The sequence below is a fragment of the Macrotis lagotis genome, chromosome 7 (assembly GCF_037893015.1).
Source record: "Macrotis lagotis isolate mMagLag1 chromosome 7, bilby.v1.9.chrom.fasta, whole genome shotgun sequence".
Taxonomy (NCBI): domain Eukaryota; kingdom Metazoa; phylum Chordata; class Mammalia; order Peramelemorphia; family Peramelidae; genus Macrotis; species Macrotis lagotis.
This window is the reverse complement of record NC_133664.1, coordinates 6187254-6210075: the sequence shown is the minus strand read 5'-3', so window position 1 is coordinate 6210075 and position 22822 is coordinate 6187254. Positions and strand designations below refer to the sequence as shown.

The 22822-nt window shown below is 40.9% G+C and overlaps 1 protein-coding gene across 2 annotated transcripts in view; it reads left to right on the top strand.

Moving 5' to 3' along the window:
* The window catches only part of DGKB (diacylglycerol kinase beta), a 556198-nt gene that overhangs the window by 520858 nt on the left and 12518 nt on the right, over positions 1-22822 (top strand). For both annotated transcript variants that reach the window (XM_074195405.1, XM_074195404.1), the window contains 2 exons: positions 16168-16288; positions 18669-18729. In XM_074195405.1, coding sequence (XP_074051506.1) covers positions 16168-16288; positions 18669-18729 — 182 coding nt within the window. The remainder of the gene's footprint in view (positions 1-16167; positions 16289-18668; positions 18730-22822) is intronic.

Sequence of the window (22822 nt, the reverse complement as noted above, 5' to 3'; positions counted from 1 at the left end):
TGCAAAAGAAGAAAGAAAAGAAGGAAGGAGAGAGGAAGGGAGTGACAGAAAGAAGGGAAAGAGGCAGGGTGGAAGGAGAATAATAATAAGACTTTCAAAATTCACAGACAAAAACAAAACGTTCAGAAGAAGAAACAAAAACCCCTGATTTTGTTACTACTGTGTTGAAGTTATCTTGCATTGAAAAGTTTTCTGTAACAAAAACTCACACTCCCTGAGTTAATCCTATTTTTTGTTACTCTTTTTCTATGGAAATGTTCATTGATCATTAATCTCATAATTTAAAAATAAATTTCAAAAAGAACAACTTAAGCTATATTATCCTGAGAAGATTGTAGGAGAAAATCAGAAGGATAACAAATGGGAAGAATAAAAGAATCTTTAAGACTGCCCTAACAGGCTTCTTTTTCAGATAATGAATGCAGAGCCACCTCCTTTGAACTCTCCCATCTCAGTCCATAATGTGTTACATGAGGAAGTAGGAATGGCACTAACACAACAAATATCAGAAGAGAAATTGGATTGGCCCGCATGCATGGGTGCATCCTAGAAACAAAATTTGAGTGTTTTGAGAGATGAGTCTCAAGATGGATATTGATAGTCTGGTTCACAAAATAGTTCAAAAGAAGGTAGCTGAGAAAAATTTTAATACTATCAACCTATGTGACTAATTACTGTTCAATCACTTTGAAATATTTACGGCAATAATCAATCACAAACATTGAGTTTGTGAAAATAGAAGAAAATAAAAAGATATTTTCAAACAATAGTCTACGTCTATATAGTCACACATTTGATTAAATTATGCTTCTTGATTAATGATTATTAAAAGGGGGATGAGGGAGTAAAGAATTTTATTTCGAAGAATCAGATGCCACCTTATAGACTTCATTAAGTCACATAAGATGCTTTGAAAGCTTCAAAGAGGCAATTTTGTTGGATGATGATCATTATTAATATCAAGGAAGGCATAATGCAAGAAGAGATTTATTCACTGGTGGAAATTGTCACTTTCATGGAGAATGTCTAGAGAGAATAGATATTATGTTTGAATGGCAAATTCTTCTAGATGCTTCTTTTTACCCTAATGTGATGCTGACTGCTTATGTGAGGCATCAAAATCTGGAACTTTTTTTAAACTTCTGAGTTGGGCTGCATGGGTCAGTAGAAATTACTGAAGAGAGTTTTATTAGTAAAAACAAGATGGATTAATTATGTTTATGTACAGATTGCTATATTTGATTATGAAAACTTGCAGATCTATCCTTCAGTACATACACACATGCATAAATATACACATATCCATACATGCACATACATACATACACACACACACATATCTTGGACAGACTCTACACATGGCAAGTGGCACAGACCAATAATTGAATAGGAATAGGGTAAAGGATTCGTGTGCCTCTGGGAAATTTGCAATGCTTTTATTGATTACTTATTTCCCTCTGATACTAGGCTCTATGTTTTTAATCTCAATAGTTGTTGTTTTTATGTGACTCTATGGTTTTTAATCAATCAACAAGAATTATTAAATTACCTTCTTTGTACTAAGTGTTGTACTGGTGGCTGGAGATAAAGACAAATAAAGACAAAAATAAAGTAAGGGAACATGGAAAACCAATCTGAGGAATCAAAGTCTGAATGCTCACTCAATGGAAAGAGAGAGGGACTCAATTCACCTGTCCATTCACAAGAGTTTAGGGAATGCTGACTTTATGCTAAGCTAGCCCCTGCTGTCAGAGATCTAATAGTCCAATATTGACACCTTCCAAAGAGTTAGGCACAAACAAAATTTACACAGGATAAGTTGGAGATATTACCAGAGGGAAGGGAATAGCATAACAGGAAACTGGAAATGACTTCCTTTAGAAAGTAGAATTTTACCTGGAACTTGAAGAAAGCTAGGGAAAAATAGAAGAGAAAGAGAGAAAGAATTAAAGGAATAAAAAAAAAAATCCAGCCCAGGGTCTGGAGATGAAAGGTCTTGTGTGAGGAAAAGCCCGGAAGTGAGTGTTTTGGGATCACTGAGTATATGGAGAGGAGAAAAGTATCAGAAGACTGGAAATGTAGGAAGAAACTGGGTCAGAAAAGACTTTAAAAGCCACAGAGAACTGTTGGGGAAGTTTTCCTAGGCAATCTGGGCAAGAGCAGCACTGAAGAGGAGGAAATGCAAGAGTTATCTCTATGCTACTGGATGAAGCATCTTCATTGATTAGGTCATAATTCCACTGACATTTTAAAGGGATGTCAAGTGAACTGTGATCACAAAAGAGAAGCCTAGAGTCGTAACAATAAATAAATTAATAACTGAGCACATACATAAAGAGCCAAAATTAAATTATTAACTAATTAAAGATTAAAGATGATTTCTCTCCTTTTTAAATGCTTTTGTCAGGAAGGTAGATCAAGAGAATATCATAGTTACATCAATATTGGTAAAGAGACTTTGGAGCTAAATAGACTAGAAACTATTAATTAGTTAAATTAGGAGCCAGATAAATGGATAAACTGAGGGTTAACAGTTCCATTTCAGTTTGAAAGAAAGGTTTTCCTGAAGTACCCCAGGAATCTAGCCATGAAACTGTTCTGCTTATCATTTGTTATCGGTGATTGGCAGAATATAAAAGGGATGCTCGTCAACATTTCCAGGTAGGGCAAAGCAAGAGAGCTAGCATGTTGGATGACAAAGTGAATATCCAAAAAGTTCTCAAAAATCCAGCTCATTAGGAATTATTCACTCTTTGCTCTATGCTACTCGCCACATTAAGAGAAAAACAACATCAGTCTTTGACATCAAGGAGCTGATAGGAAAGGCAACCTATAAATAGATCAGTAGAAACCAAACGAATAAAAAGTTGATGGAAGGTAGCTACAAAAAAAGAAATACCCTAGCTTCAATGAGAGCCAAGAAAAGCTTCATGTAGAAGATAGCACTTGAACAGAGTCCCAAAGGAAGCCAGAGATTCCAAAAGTGACAATTTAGAAAGGAGAAGAGTGTTCCAGAAATGGGGAGAGCCCTGGTGAAGCATCATCTGTGAGGAACAGCAAGGAAGCTGGTAGGACTGGACTAGGAACTATATTGTATCTAGAAGAGCTGTCACCTAAAGCCCTTAAGATAGGTCCAGGCAAGGTTGCAAAGAACTTTGAATATCCAATAGAGAAGCAAGCAGCTGATCGTATAGGGAGTTCATGGATTCTACTGAGCAGATACAGTGACGTGGTCAAAACAATGCTTTGGAAAATCATGTTCCCATCTGTGTGAGGATGGAATGGTGAAGGGTACAACTTTTCTTAGGAAGTCAAATTCGAAATCTATTTACAATAGTTCAACTGAGACATCTTTGGGCTGCATGATCCCTTTCTATTTGTTGGTCTTTCATTGTTGACCGTACAAAGAAATGTAATGACTTTTCTGATGTCTTCTACCAATGTTATCTCACTTGGTTCAAGAATTTACTTACTAAATGAATTGCTGTGATCAACAGGATATAGACCACTCAGGGTTCTTTGGAATATGTCAGGGTCATAAAATTTAGCTGAAAATTAGACCTTTTTTTCTTATTTCCAATTAGTTGTCCTTCATTTCCCACTCGTCTCTGTTTTCCCCAGCAATCCGAGACCCAAACAAACAAAAAAGTAGAGAAGTGTGTCCACTGACGAGCCTCTAGATATCTGTTAAGAGTAGGGATCCGTCCAAGCACATTAAGATTCTATTTTCCCCTACAAGTGTGTGCCGCAGATGACCCCCACTGATCTTAAATATATTTCTGTTTCTGTGACTGAATAGAGGTTTTCCGTACAGCATGTTCTAATGGTGCTCTGGCCTTTAGCCAACAAGGGACTGAATAAGGCTATTTTTAAAATACAGAAACTGGGAACAGCTGCAGCAATCAAATTTGATAAAAACAGAGAGGAACTTTGCTGGATTTTTTTTTTTTTTACGATTTGTCCAAGTTTAGACTTCTTTCATAGAACTGCTTTTGTTCCGTTGGGTGAAGGGGTATAAACCCAAGACAGTGGAGCCCTTTTAAACAAATAACTTTTAAAAGAACACAGCTTCAAGGAATACTTTTTCCTGTACACCAACAAGATCAATGCAATAGTATTTTAAATTGTAAAAAGAATATGACTCTTATTTAATTTTTTAAAGGAGGGAAAGCAAATCAATGATGTCAGTTAGGCTTTCAATAAGGAAGAATTTGGGCCTCTCCCCTCATAGTGATCCTGTGAAAGGAGAAATAAAGCTTTTGGGTTCCCAATGGTGGAAAGATGGCATCTGAACGTCTCTTGTGTTCTCAGGAATGGTTAAGGATGAGGGTAATTTAAATGTTCCATTTCTGCTTTTCACATTACTATTTGTCATGAAAGTTTCCAAACTAAACCAACCGATTAATATCAATGTGCTGCTTTTATAAAGAGAAAGTGGAATGGTCTTGGGATTTTCACAGAGACCCTTTTGTCTGCATCCTTCCCAACTTGCCTGTGGACAGGGGCTTATTCTTTTTTCCTTCTTTCTTTTTCTCTTTCTTTATTATCCCAGTGCCTTGGAAACTTGTCAGTACATGATTAATAAGAGTCATGAGAGGAATACAATTGGAGAGGTCTCCTGTACAGTAGTGGCTAGGTTGTGAGTTCTACCTTCTAAGTGATTTCAGGCAAGGGATGAATTTCTCGACTAACTTCATAAGTGACGTAGGACAAAGGAGATTGTGTTTCATAAACGCATTTACCAATGACATTAATTTTAAAATCTCATCCAAATAAAACTACTTATGTCAACATTAATTCTGTTTGGTAACTCAAGATAGTAATAGAATTCCTTTCTGTGACCATATGGCCATGAAAATAAAATTATCCATTGACTTATAGAAAAGGCCAGAATCTAGACAAAATGTGACAATCCAGGTGTGTTGTCTGGATGCCAGTTGATTAACTTGATCATTGAAAACTCATTAAGGAATGATGTGTGTCTGTGAAAAAATAGGAAAAAATGAAGGATGAGAATGTCCAGCCTCCTCCATGTTGGCATTTCTTCTAATGAAAGAGTTGAGGAACCAAGAGACTGTTCATCACTGCCCAACCTACAAGCAATGAGGCTATGGAGCAGGACTTCAGCATTTGAGACCCCTGCTCTTGTCTCTCTTCTGAAAGCAGCCCTGCATTCCTGCATAATGGCCAAACTGGGGTTGAAGACACCCAGTGTTGTGAGCCAGGCCCCAGGCAGTTATGGTGGGCAGACAGCCCTGAGCTCAGCAGCTTTCTAGGGACCCCTGGCAAGGCCCCAGCTTTGAGACTCCTATCCTATATTTTAACTGGCACTAAAGAGTTCCCGCACGATGATTACTGGGTTTTAATTATATTTAGTCATGTAGGCTCTTCTTTCTGAAGACAAACTGCCCGGAGAGGCAGATTTACCACTGGCCAGCAGTGTTTTTATGCAAATGCTTCTGAGGGACTGCAATCACCCCCAGCATAATAGAGTCTTTCAATCTCTTGCCAGGAGTGTAATATTTATATATTACCAAGATAAATTGGATATCCAAAAGAGTTGCATTATGGGTGTGAGGGGGGATCCTTAATGTAAATCATGTTTCCTAATCACCGTGTTTTCCCCTCAGTTTAATTTTCAGCCTTTAAGTTCATAAACAAATTCTGAATGTATTATGGTACTTCCCATTTGTTTTGAATACTTCAATGATGCTGAAATAAAGGGACAGTGTCAACATCTCATTACCAGGCAGCCCGTTTCTCAAGTGTATCTGAGAATTCATGGAAAAATGACCTGACCATTACAGGCACCATCCACCACAGAAAATGAATTTTAGAGTCCATTTCTTTTCTTCCTCCTTCCTCCCTTTTCTCTTCTTCCTCCCTTTCTCTTCTTCCTTCCTTCCTTCCTTCCTTCCTTCCTTCCTTCCTTCCTTTCTTTCTTTCTTTCTTTCTTTCTTTCTTTCTTTCTTTCTTTCTTTCTTTCTTTCTTTCTTTCTTTCTTTTCCATTCTTTCTCTATTACTCTCTTTTTGTCTTTTCTCTTTCTCTTTTTCTTTATCTCTTTCTCTTTCTCTTGTTCTCTCTGTTCTTTTCTCATTTTCTCTTCCTTTTTTCTTTTTCTCTTTCTCTTTTCTTTTCTCTTTTCCTTTCTCTCTTTCTTTAACTCTCTTACTTGTCTTTTCTTCTTTCTCTTCCTTTCCTTTCCTTCTTCCTTTCTTCTTCCCATTGCTGGAATTGCTTAAGGGATAGGTAGCCATGGATTGCTATCTCCCCTCCCCAGGAATGAGGGTGAGGGGACTGATAGCCCTCCCCAGGCTATTCAAGAACTGCTGACCTCAGCCCCGCTTCCTGAGAGCTGGCTTTGTGGACTGAAGGCACTAATAGGAGGAGACACGTGAGGTGGCTGGGCTTATGGAAGAGAGCAGAAGAGGCACGGTGCTGTGAAAACATTCCCACACACTCGAATGGCCCATTGACAGAGGAAACAAGCCAGTGCCTTCAGCCTTGCCACAAAGCTTAATGAACAAACTTGCCCAAGATGCAGAAGCAACAGGAGGGGATGCCCCCCGCCCTTCCCCCACTAGCTCCTGCCTCATTCATCGGGTATCCATGGATCCTGGCCAGTGAGGAGTAGCAGAATCAGGGTGGACCCAGTGCTCAGCTCCATGACTCCACCAGGAAGCCAGATGATGATCCCCTGGATTGTCTTCAGAAAGGGGACCCAGCCTCAGATTAACTGCCCCTTGGCCTGTGTTCAGGTTGTTAAGCCCTTGTCATCTCTGTGTCCCCTTAAGAACACTTACTTAGGGAAGAGTGGGGTTTCAGTCCATGGTGAGACCTGGCTAGCCACTACATTGCTGGTCCTTCTCAGATAAATGATCTCATCTATTCTAAGAGAATCATCCTCTAAGTCCTAAGTGCTGGTCATGGAACCAGGCTCTCTCAGAGGGGACTTTTCCATCTTGGTTGCTGCTGAAACTTTTCATATGTGATACCAACACATTAAAGTGTGTGCATGTGTGAGAGACAGGGTGGGGAGGGAGAGAACAGAGACAAAGCTCAGAAAAATAGAGAAGACAGATAACTAGAGGAAAAGGAGAGGTAGAAGCAAAGGAGAGAGAGAGAGAGACAGAGACAGAGACAGAGACAGAGAGACAGAGAGAGGAAACATAGAGGAAGACACAGTGGGGCAGGGAATAGAAAATTTCTATTTGTATCCCCAAGTGCTTTATCCATATTCAGTGTTTAATGACTGCTTTTTCCATTCATTCTCTGCACATGTGAATAGTCTGTCTCTTTTATCTGACGGTCAGGTGATGCTGAAGTGGCCTCATGAAGACTTGAGTTTGAATCTTCCACTTACTGTCCTCAAAAAGTCATTTATCAGTTTTCTTATCCATAAAATGAGGCTAGTATAAATACACCTATCTTCCAGGTTTCTTATGAGAACCAACATAGAACCATACATAGTATATGACCAAATATCGTATAATTAGGCTTAGGGTTAGGGTTAGAGTTAGGTTAAGTCACCATGTAAATGAAAACTATCTGTTATCGTTGTGATTTTTGCTTTTGCAATTATCCAGTACTCTTTTCCTATTCAAAATTGTTCAATTGAATTCTGCTTTTTTGTTCTAATTTTTACCAATGACTTTTCAAAAAAAAAAGCAAATAACAATGTTTACTCTACAAAGCAACAATATATGCATGTTTTGTGTTAATTTCTGACAGATCTTCAAGATGTCAATGAATTTATGAATTCATCAATATAATTGCTTATCAAATAGTAAATATCATATCCCTTCCACCCCACCCCACCCATCTTGCATATCTCTTATCTAGGTTTCTAGTGGGAAATAAATTAGTCTCTTATACTATCCTAGAATCCCCCCACTATAGTGGCTAACATTTTTGGTGAACACAATAGCCTTGTTTTAATGCCTTGTTTGGTGTTATTTATCAGAAGGTCATCAAAGTTATGTTTGTTATTATATCTTTCAGTGTTTGCAATATGATTTTGTTATATTTTTGAGAGGCACCTGAACAGAAGGGACAATTAAGGAGGTATTTTTTTTAGGCTTTTGCAAAGCAAATGGGGCTAAGTGGTTTGGCCAAGGCCACACAACTAGGTAATTATTAACCCAGGTACTCCTGACTCCAGAGCCGGTGCTTTATCCACTACGCCACCTAGCTGCCCCCAAGAAGGTATTTAGTTCCACAAACCCACATTTCTTTAATGTGATGATAAGACAGTAAGCACATGCATCAATAGTTATTTACAGTATTTTAGTTATTTTTGGAAGGGCACAGGAATTAGATTCCCTTCCCTCCCCCCCCATGACTTTCATCACCTTCTCTCTTTCAGATACCTTGAGAATCAGTTCCTCAATTCCCTGAAAATTGTATGTCACATCGCATACAGTCCTCCATGATATAGACCTGATTTTATCCAGCTACTTTTTCCATATTTATTTTCTTTTCATTCCATTTCTACTAAAACTGTCAGGTTAGAATTCAACTGCAGTGGCATTACTATCATTAATGACAAATAGAGTTTATTATACAAATTGACAGATCTTTTCCATTTTCAATCTATTTCTCACCCTTAACATCTAATCCTTCAATGCCCTTGAAAGAATTGTGTTTAGTTACATCATTTAGCAAATTTTCTGTAAACTTGTTTTTATTTGTTTGCTTGTTTTCACTGCTTCTCTTTTATGAGTCAGTATTACTAATAATCTTCTATCAGCTTCCTTAATGCAATTTATAAACTAATTTCTATTCTATACCAATATCTTAGTCTGCTCTATCCTATCACTTACCAAGGAGGTCATTTGCTGGACAAAGCTGGACTTAGGACATGGTGACAATTTGTCATGATATCCATTGTTTTAGCCCAACCTTCATTTTCAGCATCATACTCATCTCTGTCAGTTCAAAGTAGCATCATATGTCTCTTCTCATTATCTTTTTCACAGAATTTCACATTTGTAAGGGACCTTAATGGTCATCTAATATTAAAGAGAGTCTCCAAATTATTTCTAGTTTTGTTTGGACTTTTAAGCTTGTTTAATAAGCTGTGACCTGATCATATTCAAATGGTTAATTTTGACAAGATTTCTCATTAACAACCAAAATAGCTCTTCTCTGTTGAAGAGAATTTCATTGGTTGTGATGTAATTTGTGCCATTATTCTCAGCCTTCTCCTTGAATAGTCATGCATTGTTGGTGTGAGTTTATCATGATTTTTTCCTTTCCTTATTCAATTAGTCAATAATATCTCCTCTCCCCTCTCAATATAAAAGAAAGGAAAAGAACCTTTGTAACAAATTTACATAATCAAGCAAAACAAAACTTATTTCAACATTATATATGTTGTCTCATTTTGCTTTTGAATCCAGGACCTCTTGGGGTGGTTACCATACCTTAATGATCAGTTCTCTGGAATTATGGTTGGTCATTGTATTGATTAGCATGCTTAAGTATATCAGAGTGGTTTGTCTTTAAAATTATTATTATATGAATTGCTCTGATTGTCCTCCCTTCATTCTGTATCATTTTATAACATTTTCCCCATGTTTCTCTGAAACGGTTCCTTTCATCATTTCTTCCAACATAATAGTATTCTATTCATTCATCCTCCAGAGTTTATTCAGTCATTCTTCCACTGATGAGCATCTCATTTCAAACAGCCCTCCTCCTATTCACTGCTTATGGAAATCTGCCTAACATACATACTCTCTGAATCTCAGCAATTCAATTCAACTCTTCAGGCATTCATTTTATACCTTCTCTTCTTGGGGATCAGGTGTGAGGACTACAGTCACAAAGGTGAAGAAGCCCTCCCCTCGAGATGCTTATCCTCTACTGGTCTTTGCTCCACTGGTCTGGGTTGCAGGTCAGCCCATTGCCCCTACCTATCTCATTTATTGAGGTCAGAAGTGATATGACCTCTGAGTGGTACGAAAGGTTTTTTAATTCTCTTTTTTTGTGATCATCCTTTCCCCTCATTTGCTCCTTGTGATGGCAGATTGTCCTCTTCAAGAAGTAGCACTCCTTTGTAGCAGTGGTCTGGGGATCCTTGACACTTATCACAGAGTGTTTGTGTGTGTGTGCATGGTCTATATGTATGCATCTGGGGTATATGTATGTGCTTGTCCCTGATTTGTCATAATTATTCTGTAAAACACAGCTTTGAATCTTTTTAACCTGCCTCCCAGGAGTCAGGTAATGGGAGCATTAACATTAATATGATCCCATCATGGCCCGCTTATATCCAGTTAGAGAGAAAGCTGGGAATGGGCTCTGGATCTGGAATTTTATAGGATACAGAGAACTCCTGAGCATGGAAGCTCATCCTCCTCATCAGCTCATTTTTGCAGGAAGAAAGAAGGGTCACAAGTCCAGAAAGTCTTCTAGTTTTCTGGGTGATCCTCAGTAGGATACTCCACATGGCAGAATAGAAGGGAATTAGCAAGATCCATATAGCATTCTCTACAAAATTTGGAGTGGGTAAAGATCATATCAGTTGGATCAGAAGAGATTTTATGGAGAAAGGGGGACCTAGATGGGGGCAGTCTGTCACTGTAACTGAATGGGAGATAAGTGCTTGGGGAAAAAACATCTCCTTTATTTGTAGGTTTGATTTCTGACTCTCTTGCTGCTGTTTCTTAGGTTGCGTGACTCTTCCATAATCCAACTGAAACAGCGTGAGCATGGCATGCCCTTTCGTTCTCTGAATGGCAGCCTGCTTTCCACAAGATGCTTGTGCCCACACTCAGGCTGGCTAAGCCAGGCCCCCTCTTCTGTTCGCTCACGTGTGGCAGTCTATCAACTTGCACTGCCCAACTGGCAAAGTCCAGCAATGGAGTCAGGGAAGAAGGGCTGCTCCTATGAGTTCTATGCTTCTCTGGGCAAGCTTTCTCTATTCCCAAAAGTATACAACAGGGATGGAACCCCTGAAGTGGGCTTCATGGGCACTGAAATAAAGAGGATGCTGAAGAATAGTCAAAGTAGGAAGCATCTGCCTTCGGTAATGGTCAAGGAAAATCTCAGTAGAGCTGTTCCCTCTCAACTCTGCTTCCCTCTCCCACAAATACAAACACCAGGAGGAAGTTTCTTTAGTCACTGCTCGCTGTGGTCTGGAGTTTCCACCTCCTTTGGTGGTTTAAGAAAATGTTTCTTGCCATATATTAAGGTCACACTTTGTACTTTTCTTCTCTATTTATATCCATAGTGGGCATCTATGTGGCAAGTGGATAGAATGCTGGCCCTGAAGTCAGTAAGACCTGAATTCACATCCAGTCTCAGACACTTACTGTGTGATCTTGAGCAAGTCACTTAACCCTCTTTGCCTCACATCCCGGGCCACCTCCAGTCATCCTGATTCCTATCTGGCTACTGGACCCAGACGGCTCTGGAGGAGAAAGTGAAGCTGGTGACTTAGTACAGCACCCCCTCACTCTAATCCAATGCACTTGCTTGCCATGGCATCACCTTCCTGATATCATGGACTTCTTTGAGAACAAAGGACAAGCATCATCAAGCTCATATGCACAGTGGGCAGCATGGTACCTCTAATTCACAAATCCTGCTTCATTAATTTATTTTTCATGCCCTAAACGAATTCTTAGGGAGGCTCTAGACAAAATGACGATCCTTGGAGTACTGTTTTGGATGTAGTGAACAGGATGTTGAAAGGCACAAGCAAAGGTTGAAGGTGCCACCTGTGCCAATAAGGAGGATTTTACAAGTCAATCACAAGTCTTGCTCTCTAGTGAGACCCAGATTTTAGGTGTGTATTGTTACTTTCTCCTTCAAATACTTGAGTGACAGTTCCTTTTGGAATCAGAAGATCTGGTTGGAAATCTCTGCTTTCCTATCGACTCTCAGAGTGAGCTTTGAACTGCAATCATTCCCCTCCCTGCTGGATCCCAGATGTAAAGGGAGGAAGTGTGACGGGATGCAATCCTCTTTAGTTGGACAGAGCCTAGGCTCCTTGGAGTCCCTGGGGACACCTAAACAAATGTGTCTGCCCTTGAAATTCCTGCTTTAGTTCTCTGATAGAAGCTGAGGCAATCTGCAACAGGTGGCCTGATGGCACCTGGTTGATCCCCCTGAGTGACAAGGCAGTTGTGCTCTCAGGCTCAGAGACGTAGTGCCAAGGACGTAGTGCCAGAGGTCACAGGGATGTCTGGCATTAATACCCAGGAAATGAACCCCTTTCACAGGTTGCATTGTCAGATCTGGGGTTCATCTGCTTCTGTTCACCAGCCATGGATTGAAGCTTTACTCTGAGGACTTGTGTAAAGATAAGACAATGAAAGCACTTGCCCTGAAAATGTTTTTTATTCTTCTAAAATTCATAGAATTAGACAAGCAGAAGAAGGTAGGAGGGGTATTAGTGAATAGAGCTCAAGTCTTGGAGTCAGGAGGTCCTGAGATCAAATGTGGTCTCAGACACTAGGCCTTAGCCCTGTTGGCCTCAGTTTCCTCATCTATAAAATGAGCTGGTGAAGGAATGGCAAACCACTCTAGTAATCTCTGACAAGAAAACCCCAGATTGAAACACAAAGGGTTGGAAACAACTCAAATGATTCGATAACAACAGCAACAACTAAGCATAACAGTTTTGAGAGAGAGAGAGGAAAGAGAGAGAGAATAAGAGATAGATAGATAGAGAGAGGGAGAGAGAGAGGGAGAGAGAGAGAGAGAGAGAGAGAGAGAGAGAGAGAGAGAGAGAGAGAGAGAGAGAGAGAGAGAGAGGAGAGAGAGAGAATGAGAGAGGGAGAGGGAGAGGGAGAGGGAGAGAGAGAGAGAGAGAGAGAGAGAGAGAGAGAGAGAGAGAGAGAGAGAGAGAGAGGAGAGCATGCACCTTAACAACTGGACTAGGCAGAAAGACTTTGTGTTGATGGTGGGATGTGAGCAAAGCCTCAAATGCATCTAAGGAATCTAAGAGATGGATTTGAGAAGGGAGTGGATTCCAGGTCCAGGAGGCAGCAGATGAACAAGAAATGGACTGTCAGTGTTTGGGATCTTCGAATAGTCCATTTTGGCTGGAGGGCAGTCCTGTGGAGTAAGGCCAGAAAGGCCAACTGAAGCCAGGCAGAGGGGGCTTCTGATGTCAGGTTGAGCAGTTGATATTTTATAGGCCATAGAGAGCTTCTAGAGGTTTTTTAAATGTAATTTTCTTTGATTTTTTTCCTAATACATGCAAAGAGAGTTTTCAACATTCATCTTTTTGTGAGCTTTTGAGTTCCACATTTTCTTCCCCCTCTGAATACACACACACACACACACACACACACACACACACACACACATGCACACACAATTATGCTCAACATATTTCCATATTAGTCATGTTATAGAGGAAGAATAAGAACTAAATGGAAAAATATGGGAAAGGAAAAAACATAAATCAATTTTGAAAATAAACCTTGTGTGCTTTGTTCTACATGCACACTCCACACACTTTTCCTCTGGAGGTGGATGGCACTTTCCATCACAAGTTTTTAGAATTGTCCTTGATTATCAAGCTGCTGAGAAGAGCTAAGTGTATCAGAGTTGATCATCACACAGTGTCACCCTGGTTCTGCTGTTTCACTCATCATCAGTTCATGTAAGTCTTTCCAGGTTTTTCTGAAGTCCACCCACTCGTGATTTCTTAGAGAACAATAACATTCCATTGCATTCAGATACCACAATTTGTTCAGCCATTCCACCATTGATGGGCATCCCCTCAATTTCCAATTCTTTGCTACTACAAAAAGAGCTGCTATCACCATTTTTGTACATGTGGGTCATTTCCCTCTTTTCTTAATCTCTTTGGGACACAGATCTAGTAATGATCTTGCTGGATAAAGGGTATGCACAAGTTCATTGCCCTTTGGGCATAGTTTCCAATTGTTCTCCAGAATGGTTGGACCAGTTCAGGACTCCACCAACAAGCACTGAAGATTTTTGAAGTGGGGTTGGGTACCATCAGACCTGGACTGAAATGGGGAGCTGGTCACTGGATGGATTCTTCCAGGAATGCAAGAAGGGCTGATGCTTTTCTCTGCTTCACACTCAGTAATGCTGAGATTGTTACCCTTTAGACAGAACTGCATCCTTTCCCATAGGTTCATACATTCATTTCTTCCCTGCTTGGTATTCATGGCTAAGTGAGAATTTGTAGCTGGTGATCAGCAGTGAATCTGTGAAGAATAATTGTTATTTGGGGAAGAAAGTTTCCTGGTCACCCAATGTGTAGGAGGGTAAGGTGCCCTCCTGCCAGAAACTTTCCAATGTTCCCTCTGCCTGTCATGTTCTCCTTGGTATTTGACTGAAGAAAAATGGAGAAGTTTAAAACTTTGGAAAGCCACAAGGAACTGTCTTCATTATTGCTTATTAACCAGCCTGGGTAATTGATTTCCCTGGCATTTTAGCAGGGAGAAAAACAAAGGCAAATGAAAAGAAAGAAGAAATGAGAAGGAGGGTGTTAGACAGTGGCAATCTGGTGTGGGCGTAGCAGACTCCCTGTGTGATTCACGGAACAGTCCGGGCGCAGAGACCAACTGCATCTTGTCTCCAGAGGCCCCGCTCAGCCTCTCTGAGGACCGGCTCCTCTGCTAACGTCAGCTCAGTGGTAGCAAGGGAGGCTTGGCCGCCCCTCTGGCTGCCTTGCGAGGTCTCACATGGGTTCCCATCTGGGGGCCTGACAGTCCCCACGTGGAGTGCTCCGGCTGGCATATCCCTACCAGACACCGAGACTAACAGCCAGCCTATAAAGTGAGGCACATTTGATGCGGGCTACAGCTGAAAGAATATGTTTCCATTCCCTGTCCATCTGTTCTTGGCAGCAGAAATTTAAATGAGAGACACAGAACAAGTTTCATGAGAAATGAGCCTAAATCAGCTCTGGGAGGGCTGGGTGGAATCTCCAAACACTCATGATGGGGAGGGGTGGGGCATTGAGGCCAGGAGGATGGCTCTCAGACAAGGGAGAGAGGGTCAGAGGGGAGGGAAGAGGGCATTCCCTTTTCATAAGGCTATGTCATGTCCTCTTTGTACTTTAAAGGTGGGGGGGGTCACATTATTTTGGGACAGATTTACTTCAAAAGAATGTGCTTTGGGTACAAGTCTGCTTTGAACACACTGTCCAAATCACTTAATGAGGACTGATGTCTACTGGAGCCATCTCTTGCTAATGACTAATTCCTCAAATATCCCATGGTCTGCAAAACTGAATCATCAGCAGGGTCAGATACTATGGTGCTATATCTCTGAGATGTATTGAGTGAGAACAGATTTGGAGGTGTCTTTCACTGGAGAGGGGAGGGACCATAACTCTAGAATGCCCCATATTCACTTTCATACACAATCAACCTTTGTTTTTGATCCATTATTTTTCTTTGATACAATCGAAAGCTCACTGTGAAGAATGGGGATGGAAATGACTTTGATTCTAAACATGCAAACTACACACAATAAAATGCAAAGGGAAGCAATGTGGGGGACTGCAGCGAAGGTGACAGAGGACTTTAAAAGTAAAAGGGAGAGGTCATAGGGAGCCAATGGAGGTTGTTGAAGACACAGTCAGACTGTGCTTTAGGAAGATGATGCCAACAATTTGAGGAATTATTGGTGAAAAAAAGTAACTAGATGTAGGGAGACCAAGATGGAAACTCTACAAGAAGTGATGAGACCCTCACCTAGGGGAGTGACTTTAGTGGAGAGAAGTGGACAAATTGGAGATGTCAGGGGGTCAATTAGCTTAAGCCCCTATTTGATATCCCCTATTCCAGGCAGTGTCCTAAGACACAGAGATACAAAAAGAGACAAAAGACATCCCTGCCCTCATAAACTAAGGGGGAGACGAAAAGCAAATATATACAAGTGGGCTAGACACAGGATAAATAGGAATTAAAGGAGGTTTCCTGTAGAAAAGAGAGGGATGGTTAGTGGTGATGTAAAGGAATCAAGGAGGTCATGTTGAGGGGGAGAGATAAGAATACAGCAATGGCCAGGGTGGGTCTGGGGGGCCCTAGATAGGCAACATATTGATGAGTACTGAGCGGGAAGTTCATTTGCCAGAAGATTGCTTGTGGAGGTGGAATGACAATGGCAACTTATTGTGAGGAGGACTAATGGGAGGTGCTTTTTGGTTGTTTTTCTGTTTCAGATCTGAGTGATCAGCTGTTGGAGGTGGTTGGTCTAGAAGGTGCCATGGAGATGGGACAGATCTACACTGGCCTGAAGAGTGCTGGCCGCCGCCTGGCTCAGTGCTCCTCTGTCGTCATTAGGTAATTTTCATTTCATTTCTAAGACTTCATCATGGCTCCCATTCTCAGTGGCCATCTAGTCCATCATCCCGAATGACTCAGGCCAAGGGTGGAAGGGAAGGGGGATCCTCTCCAGAGATGGAAATCATTTGACTTTCCTGGACCTCAAGTCCCCCCCCGCCCCTTGCAAAATGAAAGGGCTGAACTTAATGACTTATGAGGGCTCTTCTACCTCTAAATTATGAGCCTCAAAAATGTTAGAATTTAAATATTTAGGGAGCTTTCCAAAAGTCAAAATAGTTTTAAAAATATTCTTGGAAATAACACATATTCAACTTGCAAGCCCAGCCTTAAACATAAAAATAAAAGTGTTATTGAATGGTTGGAAGCTTCTCCCATCCCTGGCCAGGACATGACTTCTGACAGAAACCTAGGCATCTCGACCTAGGACTGGCAGAGGGCTCCAAAGAAGCAACTTTTCTTCCAGGTTGAGTAGATCATTTCAGTCAATGTTGAAAACAGGATCCAGAGCTCAGTGAAATAAGTAGGTAAGAGGCAGGAAGTTCCATTCAGTTACAAATGAGTTGTTTTTCAGAACTTGGTTTGTAAATCAGCTATTTGGGATGTGAAAACCTTGTGCCAGAGAAACATTGTTACTCATGATTCCCAGATAGTCACTGAACAAGCTTCTCCCAGAGGTTTCTAGAAACTTAAATGGGTCATTTCAAAGAGGAAGGGTCAACGATGATCTACTGTACTTCAGGATCTCCTCCTCCTCCTCCTCCCCTTCTTTCTCCTCCTCCGACTCCTCCACAACCTTCTCATCCTATTGCTTCCCCCAGAATGTTGCAAATACATAAATGAGTCTTTTTTAAAAAATTGGAATGAAAAGGCCATTCCTTTCCCATTGGCACATTGACAACAATGATTATGGAGGCCTACAGATATCGGACCAAGCAATCTGCCCTTGTCAGGGGAGAAGGATCCTGCAGAAGGATGTGTCTAGAGAGCTATTAACAAGAGACTTTAAATTTCTTCAAAGATCGAGTCTCCTTAAGGAGAAGTGTGTGTATAAATCCCAGGATGGGAAGAGATTATATGGGTATGTAGATATGTGTAGATATCTGTAGACAGAAATACACCTCTCCATCTATATATGCATTTATACAGATGGACAAGTAATATGCATAGAAGTGTGTGAATAAATGATATGTGGATGTTTATATAGGGATATATATATATATCCCTATATAAATCCCTATATAAATATATATCCCTATATATATAAGTATATATGTATATATATATATATATATATACATATATATATATATATATATATATTTGTCCTGGTTGACATGATGTCATTTATTTCATTTAATGTAATTTAATTTACCTTAGTAGTAGAGCAGGAATTAATTCATTCCCTGGATATTTCCAGGGTTCCCTGACATACACATGGATTTGAATGTGCATATAGGCATGTGTGCACCCATAGTTACATACGTGCACACAGGCATACATATGGTGCATAATTTGTGTATGCAGGGAGTGCCTCAATCAACATAAGCAGCCATGCCTTGAACATTATCCTCATCTGACCTGAGATTCCAACTGATCTCAAAGACTCCTTGCACTTTAGAAGCAGTGTCTTAAGGTGGAAAGTGGACCTGAGGCCTGAACTGGTTCTAATCCCAAGGTCTATGTTTCTGTACCTATAACGTGTGAGATGAATTTGGTCTAGAGTGGTTGGGAGGAGCAAGTGTCCTGTCGAGCATTATTCGAGACCCTTTCAGGAGCTGCATGAATGTCAGCACGTATTGCTACCTTGGACTGAAAGGGAAGCTTAGAGTCTTTCCAATCCAAACCCTTAATTTTACAAATGGGGAAACTAAGGCCCAGAGAGAGAAATGACTTTCCAATAGCAAGTGATAAAGCCTTGACTTGGCATCTCGGCTCTCACATAGCTATTCTTCCTACCTACCCTGTTGATCTTCTTGCTGCACCTTTATACCATGGAGATGAACCTATGATTTCTTTGATATAAAGAACACCAAGGTCAAGAATCTTTCTCTTCACCTTCCCCCATGCTGCTGATTCATGTATCCTCAGGAGGTGACTTCTTGTCACTGGGCCCAGGTTCCCATGGCATAAACGATTGTTCTCAAAGACCCTGACTACCATGATAGCCATGGATTGGTCAAGGGCCCTTCTTTTGAGCAGCTTACCCAAGAGCAGGTTCCCCTTTCTCTGGTAGAGGAAATTCATGACTTGGAGGTCATGGATTCAACTGGGACAGCTCCACCTTTGCCCACTGTGACTGGTTTTTTGAGCCCACAGCTTGCCTTTGATTTAAGTTGTTTATCAGTACCTGTGTCTCTAATAACATGTCTCCTTCCAGAACAAGCAAGTCACTGCCAATGCAGATTGATGGGGAGCCATGGATGCAGACCCCATGTACCGTGAGTACTCATGTTTATCAACAGTTCAGGGATCTTCTGCCTCTCTAGGAATGTTTATACTTGTTTGTAGAGGGGAGTGAAGGAGGTTATTTAGAAGTGTTTTAGGAATTATTCTTTCCTTCATTATGCCAAATATGAATTGAGATGTTTAAAACAAATATTAAACTCCCCTTGCCAATGAGATCTTCCTTTCATGTCTCCCTATGAGGTGGAGGTGACCCCAAGTAGTTCAAAGCTAAGTGGTGAGAGCAAAACTGTTGTCACTAGACATTCTGGCAAGTTCTGTTGGGATGTGTGAGTAGGAATGGGCTCAAAAGGCAAACCACTCAGTGAGGTATAGTTACAGTGGGAGAGGAAGCATGCCATACCCTATTTCACCACACTTCAGATGGGGGCCATCCATTCAACTAAGCAGTAAGCAGATAGGTCGAGATCAAGAGGTCAATGTTAAAAAAAAAAATCTTTAGAAGGACAGATAAAATGTGGTGCAGTGAAATGTGTCTGCTCTTCAAATCAGAAACTCTGGCTTCAGCTCCCAGCTGTCCTACAACTCTTTCTATATGGCCTTGAGCCAGTCATTTGGTTCAGCTGGGCTTCACGGAAGTGAGGGATTCACCGAAGTGAGGGATTCACTTAAGGGAAGGGGTATCAGTAAATGCCTCTGGGCCCTATTCTAATTAGGAGATGCAGTTCTGGATTTTGCACACTTGCTTCAATTATTCTACACTTAGCTCCCACCCCCTTCCTCAGTAAGCCTTAGTTCTCTCTTCCTGGGAGTTTCCATGCAGATCATTCCTGCCTTACATCAGAGCTCACCTCTTCTAGAACGGGTGGGAAGAGTAAGACTCTGTAAATGGAACAATCCCCACATTGCCTCTACTTCTTGATGAGTCCTGCACCTTTTGATTGATTCTCTGTCCATTCTGGAGAGGTGTACAGGGGCTCATTTGTCTAATCTAGATAAGCCAAGTTCTGCATTTCTCTAGCATACCATCTTGACTAAAGATCTGCTTGTTGCAGCCCAACCTCCCTGGAACCCTTTGGTGTTCTTAAGAGAACCTAAACACCACCAATATTGCCAGTGGAACTGAGATGGACTTGACATCGAATTTCTGAATGCCTGCTCTAGAACCCATTTCAGAGCCTGTCCAAAGCTCATTTTTCTTTCCAGGTAGACTATGTAAAATGGAAAGGTGAACCAAATGAGCCTCGTTTCTCTCCCCAAACACTAAAACCCAAGGTTAGGATAATTTAAAAATAAACCTTTTTAAATACCCCATCCAGGTATTAGGGCTTAGAGACAGGAAAAGACCTGAACTCTACAGGGTTCCATGACTTCAAGCTTCCATGGTGATTTTCCTTGAAGGACTCTTGAATTCCTCCTTTCCCAGGTAGCTTCCCTGATGTTCCTCACCTCTTCTTCTCCCAACATGGTGATGGAGTAACTACTAGGGTCCAGAGGGATCATGGGAATCCTATCCCTACTCTGCTGCTCTTGGATTAAAGGCCTAGAACTTGAAGGGACCCTGGCAGCCACTAGAGTCACCGCCCCATCATTTTACAACTGAGGAAACCAAGGCCTAGAGAGATATTGTTTCACCAAGGGAAACAGAACTAATCCAACTCTGAAAGGGGCTTTGAATTCAGGTCTTACAGACTACATAAAATGAAATATTTCCTTTTTCATAATTTTACAACTAGAGAAAGGACATTCAAATCGGAGTGCAGAAAGGCTCATAGCTACGGTGTAGGACTGTTGTTTCTCCGCATTCATTGATTCATTCATTAAATGAGCATTTAGTGATCCCTTGCTGTGTGCAAGGTGTTGTGCTGAATGCTGAGGATTCAATGCTGAACAATGCTTGCCTTCAATGGGCTTACCTTCAGGAGGGATTGTTGGTTGACTCACGTTTGGACCAGCAAAAATCTTTTCTAGGTCATTTAAAAGCTGTGCTACTTCCTCTCCACCTGCTCCTTAGTAGCCCAAGTCATGGCTGATGCCCTCCTTTGAAAGATTCTTAGTAGCACGAACCCATTTATCTGTGGGCCTCTTAGCTCTGAAACCAACCTTTACTTAGCCACATACTGATTTCTTTAAATGTAGATAAAGAAGCTTCAGGGGACACTTTAGTGGGCGACTCCTTAAGCACAGATCCTGAAGGGGTGAGGGGGAAGCAAAACAAGACAGCCAAAAGGCAGTGTTCCCTCCTTGGCTCACTAGGAACAAATTTACTCTTTATAATCCAGAGTAAGATCTCAACACTGGGAGCTCTCTCTCTCTCTATCTTTCTCTCTGTCTGTCTGTCTTTCTGTCTGTCTCTCAATCCCCCTCTTGCTGTCTTTCTCTGTCTCTCGCTTTCTCTTTGTCTCTTTCTGTCTTTCTGCCTCCCTGTCTGTCACATGCCTCGTTTCCCCATGAGAAAACAGAGAAATGGCATTTTCTCCAAGCAAGGCCTCATTGTCGCTCACCTGTTGTTCTTGTTATTAGCAATACTATTTTCAATGTTAGGATTGCAATAATATCTCAAGTGACCTCTTTGAATCTAAACTCTTCCACTTTCAATCCATCTTTCATCCTTCTCCAATAGGGATCTTCTAAATAAAAGTACAGACTTGACTATTTGTAAGGATCTCACTCAATAAATTCTAGTGGCGCCTTGTTACATCCAGGATCAATGGGAAATGCCCCTATTTGGAAGAGAAATTTTTTGCATTGTGGCAGCCCTGACCCACCTCTCCAGGTTTCATATATACATACATATATATACATATATATATATATATATATATATGTACACACACACACACACACACACACACACACATCCCTTTCCTTTACATATGATATGGTACAACCAAACTCCCATTTTCATGATTTCTAATACAAACACTCCTGTTTTGAACTGCTCACCCTCATTTCCGCAATGCCCTCTCTTCTCTGCCTCAAAAATATCCCATATTTCCTTCAAGATTTATGTCAAGTACCCCTTTTACACCAAACATTCCCTGGTTTCCAGCCACTAGTGTTATTCCTACCCAAACTCTCTTATTTTAATGTTACGTATACTGTATTGACACCTCCACATGGGCTTGAGGTCTCCCCCAATAGAAGCTGAGTCCCTTATTTTTCATTTTACTTTTGTCTTTATAGCCTCATCTCCTAGGATAGTAAATGGTACCCAGTAGGTGCATAATAAATAACCGATCTTCCCACCTTTTCAGTCTTTTCACATCTTACCTTTTTTGTATCTCACAAACTCTGCCATCCAGTGACACGGTCCTCCTTACTGGTGCTCAGACTAAGTCATTCCATCTCTCCACACCTGGTGTCTTATCTGACTCTCCTCCATCTCTCATCCTTGTCTCTCCTTCCTTGTCTCAGCCTCTTCTTCCTTCAATTTCAAGCTAAAACCTGACCTTCTAGCGTGAGAAAGCCTTTCTGATTCCCCCTTACTTCTGGTGCCTTCTTTCTTATTATTATTTCCACTTTGTCATAACTATACTGTCTGCAGAGAATTATTTTCATCAACTTGTCTCCTTCATCACACTTGAATTCCTTGGAGGCACCCACTGACTTTTGCCTCTTTTTGTACCCCAACCCTTAACAGGGTGCCTTCCACTTAGTAGGTGCTTAATAAATATTGACTGTCTGACTGACATCAACTGAGAAAACTTATGTAAATGCTTTGTTAAATTCAAGCATTCTATAAATATGAACCCTTTCCTGATCTCCCTTGATCTTAGTTCCTTCCATCTGCTACCTTCCCCATTCGTCCTGTATCTCTTTTTCAAACATGGCCATTGGCATGTGATCTCTACCATTATACAATGAGCTCCTTTAGAATTTTTCTGTCTTCTTTCTTCAATGTCCCCATATTTGAACACAGAACCTAACTAGTCCTTAGTAGGTGGTAAAGTCAAGCTATCTGACTGACTACTAGAGACAACAATCACAATGCCAGCATCAACAATGAACAGCAGCATAATCAGGATGGGAAGAGTTGAGGCCAGCTTTGCTTCCCTTTCTCAGTCCTGAGGGGCTGATCTTTAGTTGTTTAGTAAAAAGTAAAATTTCATCTGGTGCTCTTCTCTC